Raw genomic sequence first — 24,424 nt, forward strand, 5'->3', positions numbered from 1 at the left:
ATAGCTTTCCACCCAAAGGTGCTTCCAATTGAGCCCTGGTTGGCGGGGTCAAGGTAAAGTCATTGAGTCTGTCCTTGTGCAGCAGTTGTAGGTCCTGCACTACCTCTCTGGTTAAGAGGCTGCCATTGACGTCCTCTGTAGGAGCCTCTAGCTTGCCCTCTGCCTCTGGCATGCCTGTTCTTGCCTCTTTGAAATCTCTGTGTCTGGAAAGGACCAATTCTTAGAAGGCCAATTTCTGCTGAATCTTGGTGGTTGGACCTGGAGAAAATCTTTGACTGTTTGTACAGATTTAGCCTTTTCCTCAAATTTCTTTAAGACCTCCTGAGCAGTGGAGCCAAATAACTTTTGCTTTTCCATTGGCGCATCCAGAAGCTTTGCTTTAACATGGTCTGGCAGAGATTGTTCCTTCAGCCAAGCATGCCTACGTATGACTGCACCTGTCATTGCTGACCTACATGAAGCTTCCAATGCATCATAACCACACTGCAAGAAATGGTTGCTAACCTGTTGGGAGTTATGTACCAGATCCTGAAGTGACTTGCGATCTATGGGTTCAGGTGAAGACAGTTTTTTATGCAAATCATCTAACAAATACTCTTGGTACTGTATCATATGGAATTGACAATTTAATGCCCTCATAGAAAGAGTGGAAGAAGTATACACTTTTTTACCCCATCTCTCTAAAGCCCTGGACTCCCTTTCAGAGGGGAGAGGATTTTTAGTAGTGGCAGTTGCAACCCCTTTAGGACCCTGGGAAATAGTTTCTGGGTCAGCAGAGTGGGCCTTGAAAAGGAAATGATGCGAGTCCGGGACCCTGTAGTACCTGTCGGGTTTGACAGGAGCCGGAGGAAGGGAGTCAAGGGTAATACTAGACTCAGAGTACACATCATCAATGACATTCAAAACAGGAGGAATAGCCAAAGGTCTATGCTGAGGTAAATGCAAAAAAGTCCTTAATCTCTTCCTGGAATCAGAGAATTCCTGGCCCTGCCATTTGAAATGCTCTCTCATGGAGTGAAGGGTCTCCCCAAAGGACAGCTCTTCAGGAGGGGAGGCCGAGGGAATAGATTCCTCTGCATCAGAATCCTCGTAGGCCGTAAAGGCCTCCTCCTGGTAGTCTGATAGAACAGAACCATCTGAGGCCTCATCAGAGGACTGGGGATCAGTGGGCTCAACCCTGGGCCTTTTGTCTAGAGGAGGTTGAGAGCCCCTATCCGGGTGCGGCTGAGAGCCCCTAATTAAGGAAATAAGGTCCTCAGCTAAACTTAAGATCTGTGAACCTGTAGTGGATCCCTGAGGAATAACCCTGGGAGGCAAAGATTTTGGCCGTTTAGCAGCTTTAGCCCTAGTGAATGCCTTAATGGACATGGATGCAGGAGGCCTGGCTGCTCCACGTGCTGGCGTAGGTTTGTCTAGGGAAATGATGTCGGAAGTTTCCAAAACACCAGTTTCTGAGGGAAATTCAATTACCGACTCAGAAGAGGCCTCCGGGGCCGAGGATGTCGGTTGTGCGGTTTCGCCGGACGAAGTACCAAGGACTCGGTTTCAGCCAAGACAGAGACACTCGCGGTAGGCCTAGGGGTGGTTTCAGCCGAAACCACGGTCCACGTGCGTCGGTCCTTGTCCTTCCGTTTTTTGGTTAAATGAGAAGTCGGAGTCTCAGACGCATATTATAACAGTAACTAGCCCCAAAAAATTCCTCTGCAAACTCCGCCCGACGCCTAAGAGTGCGTCGGTTGAAGGAGGCACAGACAGTACAGGCAGAGACGTCGTGGTCTGGGCCTAGGCAAAGGAGGCAGTAAGAATGGAAATCCTTATGAGGTATTTGTTTCTCACAAGTTAATCAATTATTAACTTTAAGCGTTTGATCTGACATCGGCTGAGGCAAGAAAGAGTCCCCAACGGGGTACTTAGCTTTTGAAGTCTTCGGTAGCTGAAGTTACAGGAGCTGGCCGACCGGCATTTGTGAACTGCTTCTGCTTCGGGCACCACCCGGCAAGAAAGACTGAGGAAGATGGCGTCGGCTGACGCTTTTATACCCCAGTCGCTCTGACGTCGGGGAAAGGGCGACTCCAGCCGACTCCGGACCCAGACTTTGGAATCCGGCCGACCAAAGGGCTGCCTGAGGCAGGACAACCCATATGTAAGGACTGCAGATGCATCCTTGAAGGACATCTGGCATTTATGGGTGGATTGCAAAATAGAAAAAAATGACAGAAAAAATGAACAAAGTAGTGGAAGTAGAAGGAGAAGGTGTAAATAAATTAGAAAAGAAATAAAAAGAAAAAATAAAGCTGGCATTGAAGAAGGTTTGAAACAAGTAATGAGAGGATATAAACTGAAAAACAGTAAAAAGAAGAAAATTCTACCAGTAAAAGATAGGATAAGAAAGCTTAAAGGGATAAGTAAAGACAAAAAAAAAGGAAAAGGCTAAAATCAGCCAAAAAAAAATCCTGTTATTATTTCAGGGAATAATATTTACGAAGTTAAGAAAAAGGGAAAGCAATAACTTTACAGTACATTCTGTAAACGTAAAAGATTATTATTAGAAATATACAAATTCTGAAGCAGTGCAATCAATGTGATGTGGATGTAATGGCATTAGAAGATCCAAGACAAAGGAAGAAAGATTGCAAGCAGAAAAGCTCTGGGGAAAATAATATGGAATTTGGCAAACAGTATTCTGGCATAGTGATACGCAACATTAGTAATGATGGGAAGATTAACTGCTGTAGATCTAAGATGGAAAGAACAAGTATACAGAATTATAGCATTATATGCTTATGTTACAAGTAAAGAAAGGGAGAATTTATTGCATAACACTATGAATTATGTAGCAATAAATACAAATATTATAATGACAGGAAATATAAAATGTGATTTGAGAGATAATCAAAAAAAAAAGAAAGGTGATGTTTGAAGTTATGATGTGTCAAGTATTTGGAATAGAAACGATGACAGAGAAGGGTTGCGTTTAAAACTGAAATAGATCATTTCATAACATCAGAAGAGCTAAGCATTGCACAAGAGTCTATTATAACAGGTTTTTCAGACCACCTAGCAATATGGTTAGAGATGAAGGAAAATTAGGAGTATATAAAAACAGGAGAAGGAATAAAAAGGATAAAAGAAAATGCATGGGATGAAGACAGAAAGTAAGAACACTTATAGAAAGATCATCGTACTAAGCTAAGAGAATATTTGATAAAGATTGGTCTGAATCATAGTTCTCAACTATATAAATTTTGGCAGACTGTCCAGATTTTTGCCTATTTTTGGTCTGTTCCTCATAAAAGTTGTGGTTTGCTGGAATACCACTATGGATTAAAGTCACTAAATAATGACATGCATTTGAGTTTGACTCAATATCATTTAGGAAATGCATGCTAACACAAACCCTATTAATCTAACAACTTTCTAAGTTTATAAGAGCAATATTTAAAATCTGCCCCCCCACCCCATTATTTTAGGCTTTGTCCAGATTTCTTGCATCAAAAGGTTTCATAGTTTCATAGATCAGTACTAGGCTAACTGCCCCTAGAGACCATTTTAAGCTTAGTCAATTGCCTAATGTGAGAATCAAACCCTGTACCTTGTGTTTGCAAAGTAAACACATTAACTATTACACCAACCTCCCACTTAAGAGCTTGAAAGGTATGATCTGAATGGTGGGTTACTTTTAAAGAAGATATGGAAGGTATGATCTGAATGGTGGGCAACTTTTAAAGAAGAATATAAAAAGTGTTTCTCCATTACCTCAGATCAGGTTTGCTGCTTATGCTCCCAATTGTCTAAGAAGATAGAAACAGACAGAAGACGATACAGGGCTCAAGCCTGAAACAGTATGGTTCCAAACACAATCTAGTAGGTACTTCCAGGAGCAATAGTGACCGGGGATGGATGGGAAGGATGATGACCAAGAATGAAAATGGACAACACAGATGCCAAGTTATGGGAGTACACAACTTATAAATCTTATGTCCTTTTCATTCTTCCTCACAAATGGGACACAGTCCCCAGCTACATAGCCCTTGGAAGGCCTTCATGGAAGGACATGGCAGAGCAGTTAAACCAAAACAAGATCTTCTTCTGGATATGGTGTCCAACTTGTTAACAGGTAAGTACTAGGCTATTGGCCCTAGGGCCTATATAAGCGTAGCCAAACAATACCCTGGCTTTCGCTACCCAAGAAAATTATTTTCCTGTGCCCCTGTCATGCAGAGCCACAGAAGTGATCCCCGGGGTAAATTTCCTATCTCCCATCCAAGCATCAAGATTCTTCTTGAAGAGTGCTAATGAGGAGCTTTGTTTGATATAGTTTGTTCCAGAGTATGGGATGTCTCTGGGACAGGAATCTATCCCACCAGCATGTTCTGTTTATTGTGGTGACAAGGTTTAGGTCCCTAGAGCGTGTAGCTCGGTGGGATTTGGGATTTCTTTAAGTGGAGCATGTGCAACAGCTCTGGGTTTGACATAGCTTTGTATGTTAGGCAGAATCGCCTCAGAGTAGGCAATATGCGACTGAGTAAAGCTGGAGTTTTTTTGACACGGTCTGTGTAGGGCATCTGTTTGAGGACAGTAATCCTCTTTGTGAGGTATTATTGCAGCCTTTTCAGTTGTTGTAGATGTCTTGTGAGGTACATACCAAAAGGGGCGTTGTACTCTATAATGGGCCTAATGAGTGATGAGTAGAGGGAAAACAATGACCCCTTTTTTTCCTGGATGAAAAATCTTTTGTGATGAGGTGTGCCACGTACAAGGATTTCCTGACTACTATGGCGATCTGATTATCAAAGGAGAGAATACTTAACAAGTGTGATAAGAGACCTTAGGACACAGGTGGACAGTAGACTACCACCTATGTGGTAGTTCATGGGTACAGAGTTTTTACCAAAAGGGATGACAATGCACTTTTTGGCAATGAGTTTGAGGCCATGGATTTGATACCCGGCATCTGTCTCAGTGAGGCCCTTTTGTAGGATGTCTACATCGTTAGGAGTTTTGATTATGGCTCCTAGTTTGCAGTCATCTGCAAACTTCGTTAACCAAAGACCTTCTGTGTTAGCCTGTACTTTAGAGAAGTAGATACCAAACAGGAGAGGACCCAGGACTGAACCCTGTGGTAACTCCACTTATCTGAAGTTGGATTTGGAGTCTGCTACTTTCACAGTGTGAGTTCTGTCAGTGAGCCAGCTGGCAACCCATCTTGTGGCATAGGGATTTATACCTAGTTTAATGAGTTTATCTATAATTCCAGAGTGGGGATGGTGTTGAAAGCCTTGGCGAGATCTAGATAGACTGTGTGAACCACCTTACCCTCATCTACGGCTTTGGTGACCGCTTCAAAGAAGTCTACCATGCTCTGCCTTTTACAAACCTGAACTGGGTAAGGTCCAGAGTTTGGAGATCACCAACGTCATTGTTTATAAGTTCCATGATGATATGTTCCATAGCCTTGCAGACCAGGCTCGTCAGGCTAATGGGGTGGTAGTTCCCGGGGTCCGTGGTAGCTCCCCCTTTGTGGAGTGGGATAACCGTTGCTGTGCACCATTCAGCAGGCACAAAGCCTGAGGTGAAGCCATGATTGAACATGGTACTTAGGTGGGGTGCTAGTTTGTTCTGTAGTTCATGTAGAACGCAGCCTGGGATGTTTCAGGTCCCATGGATGCTGTGTTCTTGGCTTTGGAGAGTGTTTTTTTTAGCTGTGCAGCTGTGATTACAGGAATTTTGCATTCTTCCGGTATAGAGATGTGCCCTTTAGGGGATGAGAGGGGGGTAAAGTTAGCACTGAAGCCATCTGCCAGGATGTTGGCAATATCAGTTTGTTCTGTATATTTAGTGCCATTGTGCTGTAACTCAGAGGAGATCTAAGTGTTGCCATTGAAATTCTTGGCATAGCTATAGAATGCTTTCTGGTTCTCTTCAGAATCGGTGGCGATTTTGTTTTCATAATTAGCTTTGGAGGATTTTATGAGGGATCTCAGCTTCTTACTGAGGCTGACCAGGGAGTTCCTCCAATCATGGGATTTTACTCTTTTTTTGCAACAGTTTCTTTCTTCTGTTGTAGAGTTTGTTTATGGCAGTGGACCACCAGATTGGCTTCCATTTTTTGGAGGATACATCTTGGTTCTGTTAGGGATTGCATGATCCATGTACTCATGTAAGTGCTTATAAAGTGCATTTGTGTTGAATTCAGCAGTCGTACCTCTACTGCCCGTCAGCATGGGTGTCATGAAGTTTGCCACTTCTGTCTTAAGAAGCATGAAGTTGGCTTTGGAGACATTTTTTATGGTCGTTTCCCTAATGGGGGGTGGGCATGGGATGTGGATGTCTGGGGTGATTAGCTTGTGGTCAGATCTGACCAATGTGGAACTGACCTCTGGTGTGGAACACCAGTTGTCCATGCTGGTAATGACCAGGTCTAGGATACTGCTGCCAGACACAATTTGTGGAATAAATATTTTTTCTACGTGCAATCTTTCTTGTTTTTTCCTTTTGGTCTTTTTTAGACTTTTTTTGCTGGTTGTTTACTAGGATACTGCTGCCCCTGGTGGGGGTGTAGATAAGTTGATCCAAGTCGTTGGAATTTATGAATTCCAGAAAACGTTGAGCACAAGAGTTGGTACATGAGTAGTTTTCCCAGTTAATGGTGGGGTAGCTGAAAATCGCGCCCATTATTAGGGTGTTAGGTTGTACCCTAGTATTTTCCAGTGCATCAAGAAAGGAGGAGTGGGAATCCTGGGGCATGGTGGGGGATCTGTAGCAAGCTACAATATGGACTGCGGTCTTGCCCAGAGTTAGTTGCACTTGGATAATCTTGGGTGCATTATGCTGAGCAACTAGCCTGGTGGTGTGGATATCCTTAATGAATATGGACACGCCTCCACCTTTAGTGTTTCAGTCCAGGTTAAGTGGCCGAAAGGTGTGCTATAAATTATAGCCTGGTAATGCAGGGGTGCTCGCTGGAGCCTTGAACCAGGTCTCTGTTACTGTACAGATGTCGATGTTCTCCATTTTAAGGACTGCCTCGAGTGAGTGCATTTTGAGGTTTACACTTCTAGCATTACCCTCAGATTTTGCTTGCTTGTACCCATTACGGTGGTGAATTTGTCATTTGAACCTTGCCTAAAAAAGGCACTATAGGGGTTGTCAAGAGCCTTAGCCAGTATCCTTAATCCAAAGGGCGACAGGTGCAGGCCATCTCCGGCAAAGCATCGTGGTTTGTTGATCATGTCATCCCAGGCAGACAGATACTGGATCCCCTTAGAATGTCTTTTAAGCCTTGCCTAAAAAAGGCACTATCGGGGCAGCAAGAGCCTTGGCCAGTATTCGAAAGCCTAGAGGTGACAGGAGCAAGCAGTCTCTTGCAAAGCAACGCGGCTTGTCGAGCATGCCATCCCAAGCTGACAGACACTGGATCCCCTTTGAATGACACCAGAAGCTTAGCCAATTGTTGAAATTGATCATTTTTTCTTTATAATGAGGTATCATTCTTGGTGAGGGCAGGATGCTACTCAGGGTCAGGGTCATACCCGCCTGGGCTACATGATCAGACAGCTCTTCCATGTCTCTTTTCATATAGTCCAGGGAGGTACGTCTCAGGTCATTCACACCAACATGAACAATGACATTACTTGCTCTGGAGTGACCAGAGTGCTTTTGTTATGTGGTGGATTCTAGCTCCCGACAGGCAGCTAACAGTAACCTTCTCCTTGTCCAGCCTAGTGAGTGGGGCGTCAGTGTGCCTGACTATTGAGTCACCTATTGCTAGTGTGTTAGGTATGTTATTTCGCCTTAAGGGCTGTGATTGTGCAGCACATTGATTTTGTGTTTTATGTGTTGTCTGGTTTGTGACGAGAGGTGCAGGTTTTGTGGGTGTCTGCTTTGGAGCTCTCCGATGCTTTTGCAGGTTTTTATTTATAGCCTCCGAGTATGATTTTGTGTATTTATCTGTATTTATGTGTATTTTTGCCAGTACTGGTTTAGTAAGTCTATGTGAGGCTGGAGGTGTGGTGCAAGTGTTAACCTTCTCCTCACAACCGTCTGTTCCAGTCTTGGGTGGAGAGACCTTAGCCTCCAGTTTGGCTGTATAACTGCATCTCTCGCATATGTTAGTGTTTTGTGATAGGAGGAGACGGCTGTCTGTGTACATGTGGCAGTTGTAACATTGCCTCAAGATACCCATATTCACCAGCTGGACTGGAGAGTACACCTGAAGTTACCCTTAGGTTATGCCTGAATAGTAGGGTGAGCTGCTTAGTCGCTTGGTTGGTGAGGGGTGGATAAAGAGCCTTGCCTTGCTGGGCAGTCAAGTGTCGGGGTATATTAGTGCTTGCTATTAGGTTTGAGCAAGTGCTGGTCTTTAGGATGCTTTCTGAGTGCTTAGGTTGAGAGTTAGAATAGTTTCAAGTGAAAAACTGAAGAGGAGGCTTAGTGAAGCCGGGAATAATTTAACCCAAGCTAAACGGTGCTGCCCAGTGCACAAAACCATGCAAACGCATTTTTTAAACTACTAACTTCTGGGCTGGAACCACTCCTCCAGGAACAGATGGCTGCTCAAAGTTCCCCTCTCTCACAGGTAAACAGAGAGACTTCCTTTTATCCAAGTAAGGTATGGGTAACTCAAACTTGTAACACAGCCCTGAATTCAGCACTAGCCTGAAAACTGGACTATACTAGCTTAGAAAGGCGGGAAACAAGATTTTTTTTTTGAAAAGAGAAGGCAAAAAAACAGTAAAAAGTCCACTTAAAACAACTTTAAACGAATACAAGCGATCAGAAAAGGCTACCGCACTTTAGTGTGTAGCCTACAACAGTTAAACAATTTATTTAAACAAAAAAAAAGTGCAGGCAGGCAAATAAGTACATTATGTGAAAAAAAAAAAAACAAGCTTTTAAATCACAATAAGTGCTGGAAAATCAGCATTTAGGCGGAAAACAGTTAAGTACAGCAAGAAAATACAGAAAATTGATACTCAATCACTCCAAAGTCTCTCTTTTAAGCTAGAGGGCTTGTATCAGTTTAAGGCCTTCTAGTGCTTTCCAGTAGGTTAGTTACAGGAAAGATGGGAATCCAGTGCAGATGTGGTCTTTTAAACCAGAAAATTGAAAGAGATGGATAACTTCCCGAATGATCAATAACCTACAATTCCTGCACCAAGAGCCACTCCTCTTGTGGTAGACAGGCTACCTAGTACTTACCACTCCCACTGATAAGCTAGAAGACTGCACTCCAACACAAAGGCTTGGGGGGCTCAGAAGCTTACAAACAGTCCTGGATACAGTAAATCTGTACCTGGACTAGACTAGTTACAGGAAAGGTGGGGATCCTGCACAAACACGGGCTTTAAAACCAGAAAGTTGAGAGAGATGGAAAAAATTGCCCAAACGGCCAATAAACTACAATTTCTGGGCCAGAACCACTCCTCTTGTGGTAGATAGGCTACCTAGTGCTTACCATTCCCACTGATAAGCTAGAAGGCTTCCCTCCAACACAGAAAGGCTTGTGGGGCTCAGAAGATTACAAACAGTCCTGGATACAGCAACTCTGTATCTGGACTAGGCTAGTAACAGGAAAGGTGGGAAACAAGTGCAAGTGCAACTTTTAAACCAGAAAGTTGAAAGAGATGGGAAAAAACTGCCCAAACGGTCAGTTGCTACAATTTCTGGGCCAGGAACCACTCCTCTTCTGGTAGATAGGCTACCTAATGCTTATCACTCCCACTGATAAGCTAGAAGGCTTCCCTCCAATACAGAAAGGCTTGGGGGGGGGGGGGGCTCAGAAACTTACAGGAAGTCCTGGATACAGGAAAAGAAAAAAACCCATTAAAATACTGTAATCGTGCTCAATTATCTAACATAATTATAACAATGAAATAAAAACTGCAATATCATACGTTTTCCTGTTAAAACTTCCAAATACAACTTTTAATTAACAGCACAGACATTATTATGCTAATCAAAGTACAAGGAGAAGCGTATACAAAAATTTCTAATTAGAAAAAAAAAACAGCCACAGCAGCAGAATACACTATTCAAGCATGTACAGAAAAAGCAGAGGGAAGAAATGAAAAAACCCTTAAGGGTTTCTTATCTGAGCTAAACAGCTGAAAAATCCAGAGGAAAAAGCAGTCTTCTCAGAAATGCTTCCCTTTCTTGCACTAAAAAACTGAAAGGGTCCAGTCTGTTGGTAGGAAAGGCACTTCTTGTACCCTCAGGTGATCAGTCCATTATACAAACAGGCACAGGTAGGGAGAGGAGTTCTGGATTTTGGTAGACTGCCAGAGATACGGTAGTAGGGCACTACTACCCATATGCCAGAAACACAGTATGTTTGAACATTAACTTCAAGATGGGATCAAAGCTTTTGGCAAGTTATCTGGGGATTCAAGAGGTGAGCAACGCATCACCCAGACTATAAACACCAAGAGTGAATGATGGTCTTGACTGTGGAGATCACAGGGAGAGGAAAAAGCATGGTGAGGAACTCCTGAACATGCAAGAAACTCCTCCTTGGAGGAGGGGGCAATAATAGAAGCAATTGGTGGGAATGGGTCCATTTTTAGAGGTAAGACCACTTAGGCCATTACACAAAAATGAGATGGCAAGGCTATGGGAAGGAATGAAATTCCACTGGGAATTCTGAAGTCACTGGACACTGTTGGGATGTCAAAGTAAATGAGCTTTGGAATGCTACAAGGAAGTGTAGGAAAATACCTCTGGATTTGCAAACTAGGGTGGTAATCCTCATTCAAAAACAGGGACAGAAAAGTGTGTTCCAATCAAAGGAATAATTGCTCTCCTCAGCATTCCAGAGGATGCATACACCATATTCTTGGATAGGAGGACACATCTGAGCCTCCGATTCAGAAAGTATACTGCAAATTTCATAACAGCAAAAAAAAAAACAGTGGGTTAACTACTGCTTTTGAATAATGCAATAAACTCTCAGATAATGGAAGGAGTGTGAGAGTTTGCTAGTGTATTCTATACGATTTTTTCAGGACCAGATGAAGGCACAAACCGTGCACTCAAATACCCTGTGGAATTGGCTGCAAATGTAAGGAGCCCTATGACCACTGCTGTATGCTGCTCTGTTCCAGTCTTTACAAAGCAACAGTCATGTCTGTATTCCTGTCATTACATGAAATATGTTCAAGATCATACAAGACTTAGCCAAAGGTGAACGCTCTTCTTATCTCCTTTCCTCACATTCATGAACGGACATTTTAAGCAGCAGCTGATACTTTGCTCTCAGCTGAAATGGAGCATATCCAGTCAGGGGATATATGCATCACACTTTTGTCATTTGCAGGCAATGTTGCCTTCCTGGCCGCAACTGACTGATCTCCAGTGTGGTGCAGCAGTTTGCTGCTGACTGTGAACAGGATCTATTTTAGAAATTGTTCTCGTTCAGAAAAGAGTAGAATGTACTCTGCAAATCAGAGATCAATTACCCAAAGAAAAGGAGTTTAAGTACCATGGGTGAGGGTATAACAAACTGAATGACTGTCCAACAAATGGGTTCTGTGATGGGAATGCTGTGGATAACATCCTAGACTCAAGTAGTGAATGGAGTCCTAAAATACAGGACAAAGTTCTCTGTTTGCCAGTCACTTTATGCCCCTCACCTGCGGCCATAAGCTTTGAGTAACAACTGAAAGTATGAGACTGTTGATAAAAAAGGTGTTGAAGTTGCTCTCCATGACACAGTGAGGAGCTGGATGATTCAAACAGGATCTCCAAGTACAGCCACTGCTCCCTTAGGATTGTAAGAATCAGCTGAGGTGGATCTAAACACTAACTGAGGAGGTCTTCTGGGTACCTCTCAATGAAGGCAACCAAATAAAAAGATCCGTTGTGAAAGATCCACAACAGGCTGGAAAGATAAAGTCTCTCAGGACACTTGGAAAAGCCTGGGGATACTAAAGACGGAGTTGAAGTCAGCTGCTAGGGATCAGGTGATCTGGTTTGTCTTGTTCAGCTTGATAAAAAGGCAGCAAAGTTCCTCAATAAGATTTCTCACAGCTCAAGGATCCAGGGTTCAGTTCTGACCTCCAGTCAGGTAATGTGCATAGCGTTTGTATGCTTTCCTCCATGTCTGCATTGGTTTTCCAAATGCTTTTGAGCAGTATGTGGAAACTGGAGAATGCAGACGATTAGCCACTCTGAAATGCCCATATTATATATTTCTGTAGTCACCCTTGACCTTGTGGTCCAGGTCATGGTTTAAAGGGTTTGTGATGATCCGTTCACTTAACCCAGTTAAACCAAATAACAAATTCAATTAAATGAAACATCTGGCCTTCAACAAAAGAAATGATTTTGAAAAATAAATGGATAGTAGGAAATGCCATATATACTCTCAGGTGAATAATACAACCTGAAAAATGAAACTTAAGCACTGCTAAAGGTTTTCTAATTTTGCTTACATAATCATCCTGCCTTATACACAGACAGCATCTCTACCACAGTTGCAAGCTTTCTTGTGGAGCAAACTTAACTGCAAATAAAAACATTATATTAACCAGAAATAAATGAAAAAAAAATCCAAACTGTGCATGGGGGTGGGGGGTGGGGTGTTGCAAGAGTTAATACTTAATTAAGGTAGTACGCAGCAAGTTCAGGAGGCAATGAAAGGCAAATACAGAACATATTACTGAGATGTACCACACTGCACATTGTGTAAGAGAAGCAGAATTCACAAATGTAAACAATGTTCATTACACAAAATGACCTTAATACTTCAAGTTTTTTCTTTGCTGACCTCCACACCTCTACATGTATACAAGGACAGTAATCATCACTATGCAACAATTATTTAGGTTCACTGACTATAGAAAACTAGCACATATAAACTTAAACACACTGCTTTTACTACTCTGCTGTTAAATATTGAAAAACAATGGGAATAGCAGAAAAATATCAGTTTTGGGGAATTTGCAACATAACTACAAAACAAGTTTCAGCTTTATGCCTGCCACATAGTTACTAGAGAGAACTGCAGGCTCTATTTCATTTCCATTTCTATAAGATATGCCTTTAAGATGTAATGCACTGATAATTGTTACAACATTGAAAGCAACTCAGATCGGTTTAATGACGGTTCAACAATTGTTCACAGTACAACCAGACTTGCCTGCTACAAAAAGTCAGACAAGGTAAGATTCTCTCACTGTCAGCATCAAGGAGGTCAGAAAAAAGAAAATACCTGCAGTACTGTGCATTTACAAAACTTCTCTTGGTGATTAGTTGTTCATAACAGTCATTACCTTGCTTGCACAGGAGAAGCAGCATTAGGAAGGGGGGTGTCCAGTTCTGGCACTGGAGGCGGTGAGAAAACTTGCCTGTCTGGAGAAGGTGGGACGCATGTTGGCTTGGTACTTGCAAATTCTAGCACATACTGTAACATGTCAGACAATGGGAACCGGTATGGACCTGATCCATAGTTCATATACCTTGAAAGAACACAAGCAGAATGACAACATTTGTGACTATAATATATATAAAATAAAGTCTCCAGACAAAAACTGGTCAACTGCTATCTTCAGTTTTCCAAGGTTATTTAAGCTACACGAGTTCTCATCCCACACAGATTCACACCCACTGTTTAATTCCAACCTCTGACACTGTTTTTGATGGTAGTCTAGGTGTACCTACGTTTCCTCCAACCAGTTCTTCAGCAACATTAGTCAACATCTGAATCCAGCACATTAGCAAAATAGAAAGCAAGATGTACAAGAGTCTCAAAACTGTGGTTTTCATACACTCTGGGTGAGAAGAGGGGAGGACAGGTCAGCTATGTAACAGCATTCATCATAACTGCAAATGTTTGAATTGTAGGATCACAACAGCAGGAGGTTCACAATACGACCTGGATTTAGTGACAGAGGCCATAAGTCTTCAGATCAGATCTTTTAGCAGGAGGACTTCCCTGAAGTGGGGGGTATGAAGTTCCTCTCATGTCACAATAAGCAGAAGTAAATTCAGCTAAAGAATGTAACCTGCACATTTTTTTTTTGATAAAAGAGAAAGTGCCTCATTGATATACTGGACCAAGAAATGCTTTTGCAGCAAGTTACAGGAGTTTGTATAAAGTGGAAATGCATTTAAGTTAATCTTTTAATTCTACACAGCCAAACTGAATATACTAACATTAACACATATCAAACTGTTTAAAAAGACCCTCACAACAAGCTAAACAAATATAAACAGCAATGGCACTGCTGTAAAACAATATCCCCTCGGATGCGCAGTAGCAAGTCTTACCTAAACTCCGCCCACCACCAGGTGACATGTTTGAATAAGGAATGAATATTTATGGTGATGTCTTCATTGACCTGATGAATATTCATTGAGTATTCAGCACATCAGCTTAAGGGGACTACAATTAAATAATGCTGCAATAATAATAATACGACTAAATACAGCAATGCCAGTATAAATTCATGATGCTCTACAAGCCACAAACCATATGTATTTATACTAAATAGTATTGTACTTTATGCAATCATTCTCAAGCTTTAGGAGTCGTACTTCTATACCAAACAGTATCATCCTGCATAAAAGACGCTTGTTATTTTAAGCAAAGTACACAACAACAGGCTCTAAATCGGACTTTCTGTTAAGTCAGTTTACTGTCATCACCAAGCTTAACCATAGCCCTAACTCTAATGTTAACCCGAATATGAACTGAACAGCAAGCATTTTATAACTTTACAGAGAAACAGTTCTCAAATTGTAAGCTCAGCTTCAATGACGAGGCCCAGATCAGTTTCCAGAAAGGCTAGTCCAAAAAAGAATGCCCACTTTAACCGTTACTTATTATTATAGGTGAGTAACTGCATAAAGTAGCCAAATTGAGGTGTATGTAAATTTGTCAAAGGACACTGCATAATGCCAAACACTGGAGACTTGTACTTACAGTATCACTGGACAGAAGGTTGGATACATACCTCTCAACTTTCACCACCTGCAGCATTTAATTCATTTGTCTGAAGCCTCTCAGTCTCTGGAACATTCACAAATCACATGTACAGGGGTGATTTCCATGTGTGTCAAACAACCAATGTATGCATGATGTCACTGTCAAAATCTTCATGGCAGTTAATCATGCATCATTTGCATATGACATCACAGCCATTTGGCATGTCAACCACACAAGCCACTCCCACTTCTGCACAGTCCGACGGGGGGGGGGGGTATCATTCTACTACATTGTCAATGCCACAGCAACAATAAAACAGTATCAACATCCAGCTAACATTTCATGGAAGTAAAGATTCTAAAGATCTACAACTCAACCAAAGAAAAGCACTAACTTCCTGCACAAAACTGTGACCGAAAGTCAGCGAATTACACAATGGTTATCAGATCAGTCAAGAAAGTAATACTAGGTAGAGTTGAATGGTCAAAATCTATAATGCTCCTACTTTTCAAATGTCTAACTTCCTTGTCATCACCCTTGTACAACTCTAGTTTGGTCAACACAAACATCACTGCTAAAACACTCATAAGATGAAAGGGAGGATAAGTACAAAGCAGTAAACTTCCTGCTCTTAGATGTGGGTGGATGTCTCAAAACCATAGTCTGCAGGACCCTGGCACTGTGGTGTAGAGGAAGGAAGCCAAGACTACATCCCAGATGGACCATGTTCAAATAGTGCCATAGGCATGTGAGGGACTTAGTGGGGAGAAGAATGAAGTGGAGTGGCTGTCAGCCTGATCATCCTCAGGGAGAGGGAGGCTGCATGGCCCACACCTTCATTGTCAACTAGCAGTGGCTCATACTCTGTCATGCAGGGTGTTTTCTGCCAAGTCAGGAAACACTGAGTGCAGGAGCAGGCACCCCTCCTCTCCTGCCCTGGCAGATATGATGAAACTGTTCACTACTTAAGGGCAAGCCCTTCAGAGACCAGCAAGCTGACCCATTCCCAACCTCCAACAGTCTGTAGGCAGCTAAGAGGTAGGCTTCACTGAAGGGCCAGCATGCTGACACTCCCTATTTCCTGGCTTACAAGGCAAACTAGATGGGCCAACATGGGTTGGCAGGAACGAACAGGGCTGTAGAACTCTTGCTTAGTTTAGAGAAGTCTAACTGCTGTCCACACTACCATGCTGCCATCAGGCAAGGCCACTTGTACAAGGGGTGAGGGGGATTAAAAAATAAATACTCTGCAAGACTGTGGTAGCCAAGCCCTATTCTAGTCTTTCGGCATTCAGTTTAAGTGTCCAGAAAACATGCTCAAGTCACAGCATGAGAGATGAACTAAGCTGAAATGTTTATGAAAAAGGTTGTTACAATGGCTGATGATTTGGTTAGTGATTACTGCCCTTCCTATAATTTTCTTTTGACATCTTAATCATATTATATACAATGACAGATATACATACATTAATAAAAAAAAAACATAGTAGTAGTTATTTTCATACAGTATACACGTTTCTTTGCTCAGGTTCTGCCCACCCTTAAATCTCACTCCTCCTCCTGAACATAGCACCGCACGTAGTGTTCACAAAAAATTAAATTTCTATTTAATTTGTTCCCTATTTTCTAAAAATACCACATCCAATTCTTTTACATTCGTCACAATATTTGGTTCTTCATTTACAGTTGGTCTTGATTCCAATTTCCATTTCTAGTTGTGCCAATCAACAGCACTAAACTTAGTAAGGCATTACAATGTAGGAGGAAATTCAAATCTTGCATCTCAGCTCAAAATAATCAGTTTCTGAGTTATAGCCCCCACACACACACACACACACACACACACACACACACACACACACACACACACACACACACACACACACACACCATTTCCGACCAAGTATTATGTAGGGAATTTTTTTTTAATCTGCAAACTGTTAAAATCCTAAAAACACTTTCTCAGTTCCACTACCTCTTCCTTCCTGGGAACCAGAAACATTTAGAAATAAAAACCTGTTCCCTGCTGGAACAAGGAAACAGGTTTTATGGTTCTCTGGTCCACCAGATCAGTCAGGCCCACAGGGAAATGAGGGAATTCGCAACAGGGAAGCTGGGGAATGCCAGAAAACGGAGGAAGGGACTTCCAAGGCATAAGATAAGCACACTGGATAATGGAGAGAACCCAGGTGTCTGTAGTAATCTGCTGCCAAACAGGAAAGGAAAGGGTTAGTCCCAGGGACAAAGGAATCTACTTGAAGGGAGGTTAGATGTCAGACAGAGGTAGGTCTATCAGAGAAAAGGTTTTTGGCCTCAAAGTCTGAGTGGGCTTATCTGGGAAAATTTGATGTTAAGTTGTCTATTTCACCTTCATTCTTGCTGGTTGGGTTCGGAGCCAATCCTTGGCTCCGACTCCGCCATCTTCAAAAGCTCGAGAGCTGCTTACTGGCTCGAGGCCCCCCTATAGCCCATAATGCCTGGCACTAGATACCCAAATCTCGTTTGCTGCTTTCGCTACGAGGTTGCGTTTACTGGCTCAGGTCATACATTTTTCACTATTACTATATATTAGGGTTTATTGTATATTACTGGTTTAAATATTTACTGTTTTTTTCATAGTTGTAGGTATTCCTAGTGTTTAACCCCCCCCCCTCCTTTGAAAACTCGTTTTCTTATTAGAGAGTTTTTTTCCCCTCCCTCCCCCCTTCCGTTAGGGTAGGCCGTTTTAGTCAGAGGCTTATCTTTAACATTGTAAATTCTTTCTATAAAAATTGTAGTATTTGTAGGTTAGTTTTAGGCTATCTTATACTATTTTTGTGTGTGTGCTGTTTGGGTGTGGTAACTTGTGTGGACTGTGTGTGTTTTTTTCTAGTTACCAATTCCCCCTTAGTACTCTTTATTAGTATTGTGCTTTTCCTTTACAGGAATGTCTAAAGACACTAAAGTGTCAGGATTCAAGAAGTGTGACTCATGCTGTCAGAAAATGTCACTGACAGATGGTCACACTTCTTGTGTCTACTGCTTGGGCTCCCTGCATCTGCAGGACTCTTGTTCGGTGTGTCACGCCTTTAGTCCAAGAGTCCTGCAGGAGCGTAGGAATAAGCTTATGCTTAGGGGTTTGCTTAAACCTGAAGGATCACCGGCAAAGACTCTGTCAGTGAAACCTTCTAGGCCATCAAAGCCGTTGGCTCCCAGCTCGGAGCAGTCACCGGGTATGACCTCTGCTTCAACTTCGGTTCCGGCTGGAACCGAAGTACCTATCTCTACGTCAACTTTGTCGGAACCTTCAGGGAGTCGAAAACGCTCCAGGTCACCATCCTTGGAGTCAATACACTCTGCTCCAGGGTCTCCCTTATTGAAATCTGAGCAGAGTCATCGATCCCACTCTTCTCGGTCATCTAGGCTATCTGACCATGATTTGGAGAGAGCGGTGAGCAGGCTTTTAAAGTTGCAGGCCCTGGCCAAAATGCTATCCAGCCCCCTCATCAGGGTTCGGCTCTACCTGTTTCTACAATAGTTCCTCCTTCAATTCATCCCTTGAGTTCGGAGCCGGAGCATGCTGTGGCTGGAACTGTGGGTCCGTTGGCACAGATACCTCCCCTTTCGGTTCCGTCATCGGCTCCGATCTCTTCCATGGTGCCATCCTTGGAGGGATCTGGGCGCCGGACTCCCTCGTCGGCTCAGAGGGGGAGAGTGGCATCGGACTCTTGTCCGACCCCGTTCCGGCGCAGGTGAGTTTGGCTCCTACATTGGCTTCGGAGCCGTCTCTCTCGGTGCCGGGAAGGATTCCGGTCTCTTCGGAGCCGGAGCCTTCTCCAGTATCGGGAAGGGGTGCCTTCGAGGTCATGAGGAGTGTGCGGGCATCTGAGTCAGCCTCATGGTCAGCCCCATTGGCTCCTCACCCCATGGTACCTGCTCCTGCCTCTGCCCCTCCTCCAGACCTCAAGCGTGGGGAACAAGCGCTCTAGGGCACCCCATTGGGTGTATCTTCCTCTTCCGAGGCCTCCCCCATTCATTCACAGGCGCCCCCTCGAAAGAGGAAATGCAAGAGGAAGCATGTAGACTCACCTGAGTCTGTCACTTCAGATACAGACTTGGAGGAGTCGGAAGGGTCCCCGAGATCCCCCTCTGAGGATGTCTCCTTCTCAGACATCCTTGAAATCCTTAGGCAGAGGGAGAACTGGACTACCCTTAACCCTTCCGAGGATGAGTCTGTATTCCTGGACGTGTTTGGTTCCCGACCCTCCACCTCCTGGGTGCCTCCGCCTTTCGATCTACTGATGTCGGTGGTAGCTCGAAAGGCGTGGTCAGCTCCAGACACAATGGAACCAACGCCCCGCAGGCCCACAAAATTCATCACTGCCCCTCAGGACAAGCAATTTCTGACCAAGGGTGTTCCCGTTGATGCCATGGTGGTAGCAGCGGCCACTAAAATGGAGTTGGCTTAAACTTATTCGTCTGTCCATCCCCCTAACAAGGAGTCTAGGACGATGGACAGATATGGGAAGCGGATGTTTTCCTCAGCGACCTTTTCCATGAGGTCTCTGAACTATTTGGCCATTTTACCCGCCTTCAAAGGAATCTCCTTAAAGAGTTAGGAGATACCCTTCAAGATCCATCAGCTGCGGGGGCTCAGGCCAAGATTGCCTCCCAGCTGGCAACTAAATTCTGTAGTAAACCTCTCCATGCGGCTCATCTCTTATGCAGCCGATGGAGCGAGTAGGGCCGCAGGCACAGGTGTGGCTTTGAGGAGACATGCTTGGATGCTGCTATGCAACTTTGCGGAACCCTTCAGGGCATCTTTCACCAACACCCCCTTTGATGGTTCTGCTCTGTTTGGACCACAGGTGAAGGATACCCTTACCAGGTGTGAGCAGGAAGGCAAGACTCTCTGCCATTGGAGTCAGTTTTTCCACTCCTTCAAGACCGTATCTCAAGGGTCAGAAGAGTGGGAAAATGTGGTTCCGGAAGTCCCAGGGAGCCGTGCCTGACACACGTGGAGAGTTCCCCTTCAGGGGCAGAGGAGGGAACAACAGACGCCGCCCTAGGGACAGAAGGGGTCCGCAAAACCAGGGCCAAAGAGAATCCTTCTCTGACAAGCCCTTCCAGCATCCCTGAAGTGCTGCCCGACTGTCCACCTTTGGAGGCAGTCGGGGGAAGACTATCGCTGTACCCAAAAGCCTGGCAAAGTACAACAAGACAAATGGGTACTTTCTATAATATCAGAAAGCTACAAAATCCCCTTCTTTCGCACTCCACTCCTTTCCAAGTCCCTTCCAGATGTTCCACCCAATCTAAGGGATCAGGCAGTTCAAGAAATTTCAAAACTGCTAAGGAAAAGAGCCATCCAATCAGTCCCAGCAGACCAACAAGGATCCGGAATTTACTCAAGGTTCTTTCTGGTACCAAAAAAGACAGCGGACTGGAGACCCATTGTGGACCTCAGCAGACTAAACAGGTATGTGCAAAGAACAAAGTTCCGGATGGTCACGCTGCAGTCCATTTTACCCTTTCTGGGTCAGGACAATTGGATGTGCTCCATAGATCTTCAGGACGCGTACTACCATATCAAAATGCACAGACGTTCCAGAAGATTCCACCGCTTCCGGATGGGAGCCAGTCATTATCAGTCCAGAGCTCTGCCCTTTGGTCTCACCACAGCCCCCAGGCTGTTCACCAAATGTTTGGCAGTAGTCACCGCTCACTTGAGACGGCAAGGATTCCAAGTGTTTCCATATTTAGACTGGCTCCTTGCTGCAACCACCAGGCATCACCTGCTGCAAGCCAGAGACTACACCATCCGAACGTGCTCCACTCTAGGCATCACAATAAATTTCAAAAAGTCTGCATTGTCACCTTGTCAATCTATTACGTTTATGTTTAAGTTTGCACCTATAAAGGACATGTCAGCCACTCTCCCAGTAGACAGTGTTAACCATTCGACAGCATGTCCAGGTCTTATTAGGATGCAAAAGGATTCAGGCCGGATTCGTCCTAAAAACGGGTCTCATGGCAGCGGCTAATACTAGTCCCCCTTGCACGTTTTCACATGAGGATTCTTCAATGGATGCTGTTCACGCAATGGTCCTTCCAGCAACTCCCATTGTCTCACATGATACTGATCACTCAGTCATGCAAAAACCAACTTGCTTGGTGGATGGTTTCCCCATCATTACACCAGGGCAGACCATTTGCTCTTCCTCCTCCAGTAGCTACGGTGACCACAGACGCCTCCCTGATCGGGTGGGGGGGAATTTTCAGGGCAGAACAGTCCAAGGCACCTGGCAGCCTCACGAGTACCATCTGCATATCAATGTCTTGGAGAGGAGAGCCGTGCTTTTAGCGTTGCAAGCTCTTCAGGACTCTTCCCACCGGGACTATTGCAATTCAGACAGACAATATGTCAGTGGTATGGTACATCAACAAGCAGGGTGGAACCAAGTAATATCCCTTATGTCGAGAAGCACTCAGACTTTGGCAGTGGGCGATCTCTTCCCAACAGTTTCTGACAGCAGCGCACATCCCTGGGAAGTCCAACGTTACAGCGGACAGGCAGAGCAGAGCAATTCTCATGCCTCATGAGTGGTCTCTCAATCAGACTGTGGCAGACAAAATCTTCCGGAAATGGGGTCAGCCTTGCTGTGACCTGTTTGCCACCCCCTTCAACAGCAAGTGCGACAAGTTCCTCTCTCTCCTCCCTCTTCCCCAGAGACGCTCTAGTTCACAATTGGCCTCAGGGACTTCGTTTCCCCTGATTCCCAAACTAATTTAAAAGGCTACCACATTGGGATGCAAAATGATCCTCATTGCCCCTTACTGGCCTTGACAAATTTGGTTCCCTTTCCTGCATCATCACCTTCTGGAGCAGCCCTGGACCCAATTCCAGACCTCCTGATCCATCAATCGGGTGGGCTGCACCAATCTCTTCATTCTCTCCAGCTCACAGCTTGGTTTCTCCACTTCCGACATTAGCCAGGCTTCCTAACATTTCCCATTCGGTGCGTGAAATCATCTTATCCTCGCATAAGTCCACCACTAGAAAAACTTATGCTAGTAAGTGGAAACGTTTTTCCTTATGGGCAGAGACCAAGAACATAGACCCTTTTTCAACCCCTGTGCACTCTGTTTTAGAATTTCTAGCAGAACTTTTTCGAACTGGATCCTCTTCTGCCATGATTAGAGTTCAGCTAGCTGCAATTTCAAATTTTCATACAGGCCTATCTGATTCAAGCATCATGTCCCATAAGCTTTGTAAAGCCTTTCTTAAAAGGGACCACTCTACTCAGTCCCCCAGTAAGAGTTCCCCCGCCTCCGTGGGATCTAAATTTGATTTTAGCTTCCCTAATACCACCCCCTTTGAACCGGCAGCTTCTTGCTCCTTGAAGTTTCTTTCTTGGAAAACCCTTCTTCTGGTTGCAGTTACGTCAGCTAGAAGAGTTTCTGAACTTCAGGCTCTTTGTGTTCGTCCTCCTTACTTAGTTTTTCACAAAGATAGAGTTTCTCTTCGGACTAACCCTTTCTTCCGAAGGTTACTTCTGATTATAATTTGAATCAGTCCATTAAACTACCTGTGTTCTTTCCAAATTATTCCAACAAGGCAGAATACAAGTTACATCAGTTGGACGTTCATAGACAATTATGCTTTTACCTGCATAGAACCAAGCAAACCAGAAAATCAGACCAGTTGTTCCTGTCCTACGCGGAGGGAAAACAAGGCTTACCGGTGTCAAAAGTCACCTTATCTAGATGGCTGACTTCTACCATTACTTTTATCAGTTAAGAAAAAAAAGAGCTCCCTGCTAAACCCAAAGATCACTCCACCAGAGCTCTAGCTACTTCTGTGGCTTTTCAAGCCAGATTACCAATGGAAACTATTTGTGCGGCAGTTACATGGGCTAATCCACATACCTTCATTTCGCATTATAAACTGGATGTGGCCTCCAGAAGCAGAGCTGATTTTGGTTCCACTGTTCTGAAGAGTCTGTTCAGATGAGCCACCCAGGATTGAGGTGCTAGGGACACTGTCCCAACCAGCAAGAATGAAGGCGAGATAGACAACTTAACATTAAGAAGTTATATACCCTACCATAACGTTCCATGTTAGTTGTCTTCTTCTCGCCTTCTTTCTTGCGCCCCACCCTCCATCCCCCTATCCTAGTAGACAGAGAAGAGTTTCTTATGTTTTTTTTATCACTGGCTGAGTCTTCTCTGGTTTCCACTTCCCACTATCAGTCTCTCCAGTAGGTTCAGGCATCCTACTACGTTTTACTGGGTTATTATTATTATTATAATTGTTATTATTATGTCTGTAGTTAGGTTTACCAAACGAGATCTGGGTATCCAGCGCCAGGCATCATGGGATATAGGGGGGCCTCGAGCCAGTAAGCAGCTCTCGAGCTTTTAAGATGGCAGAGTCGGAGCCGAGGATCTGCTCCGAACCAAACCAGCAAGAAAGAAGGCGAGAAGACGACAACTAACATGGAACGTTATGGTAGGTATACAACTTCTTATTTATGAACACTTACTTCTAGCAGATAGTCCAAGCCACATACAGACTCGACAAAAGAAGATTTCACAGGACAGTTTGTGTAACTTAAGTACAGGAAAAACAAATTTGTTTGAGGTCCTGCATAACCTTGCCCTAATCCAAACAACTCTGCAATAGTGCCAAAATATTATGGTTGTCTAAAGAAGAATCCAAAAGTTTGGCCTTAATGCACCAAAATAAAGCCTGCAAGCACAACTAGGAATATATTTTCATAACAGAACCATATGCAGCTGGCCTAGAAGAGGCATCAGCTGCATCATATCTTCATTTAATGGAATGGTGATTTACCCGGGAGACAGAATGCAAAAGAGAGAAAGGCTTTTATACAAAAATTTATGATCCTCAGGCACTTTATGAAATCTTTACAAAAAATCTGCCTGGCTTAGGGGCCAAGGGTCGAGAATCAGAAGCCTGTGAAGTAGCTGTAAATATGTCCAACATTTCAGTCCCTCCAGTTTTAGCTCCAGAGTCCATCTGCAAGAGTTCATAATACTTCTTTTGGACCTCAGACTTGGGAAGAATCTCACTTAAAGTGCTTCATTTTATGGACTACTGCATCCCTAAAGGAGAATTCCTCAAAAGAAAAGTCAAAAGGCAAATAATCTTCATAAGACTAAAGGCCAAAGGAGTGTATATTTCAGAGGAATATGGTCAGGATTCTTCACAAGAGTCTTCTCATTAGAAGAATCAGAATCCCTAGGTCTCTTAGTTGGGGTAGATGACTAGAGAGCAGTAACTGCAGGGGAAGGCAATCTCTGAAGGGGGTTTCAGACCCATGAGAGCATTAAACATTCTTGAAGAAAATACTGAAACTCTTTGTAAGGATCCTTGGCCACAGTTGCCACACATCTGGTACTTTTAGTTTTTAAAGGAACATCTGCCTTCACAAATCTAGGAGGGTAAGACTCATTGCCTTGATTCAATGAGGGTAACAGGCACCTCTTCCCTAA

The 24,424-nt window shown here is 43.8% G+C and overlaps 1 protein-coding gene across 4 annotated transcripts in view; it reads right to left on the reverse strand.

Annotated features, from left to right (window-relative positions):
* The window catches only part of USP28 (ubiquitin specific peptidase 28), a 732,083-nt gene that overhangs the window by 271,575 nt on the left and 436,084 nt on the right, over positions 1 to 24,424 (reverse strand). For all 4 annotated transcript variants that reach the window (XM_044081073.1, XM_044081072.1, XM_044081070.1 and 1 more), the window contains one exon: positions 13,272 to 13,457. In XM_044081073.1, coding sequence (XP_043937008.1) covers positions 13,272 to 13,457 — 186 coding nt within the window. The remainder of the gene's footprint in view (positions 1 to 13,271; positions 13,458 to 24,424) is intronic.

The sequence above is a fragment of the Protopterus annectens genome, chromosome 8.part0 (assembly GCF_019279795.1).
Source record: "Protopterus annectens isolate FY-2018-M chromosome 8.part0, PAN1.0, whole genome shotgun sequence".
Lineage (NCBI taxonomy): Eukaryota > Metazoa > Chordata > Ceratodontiformes > Protopteridae > Protopterus > Protopterus annectens.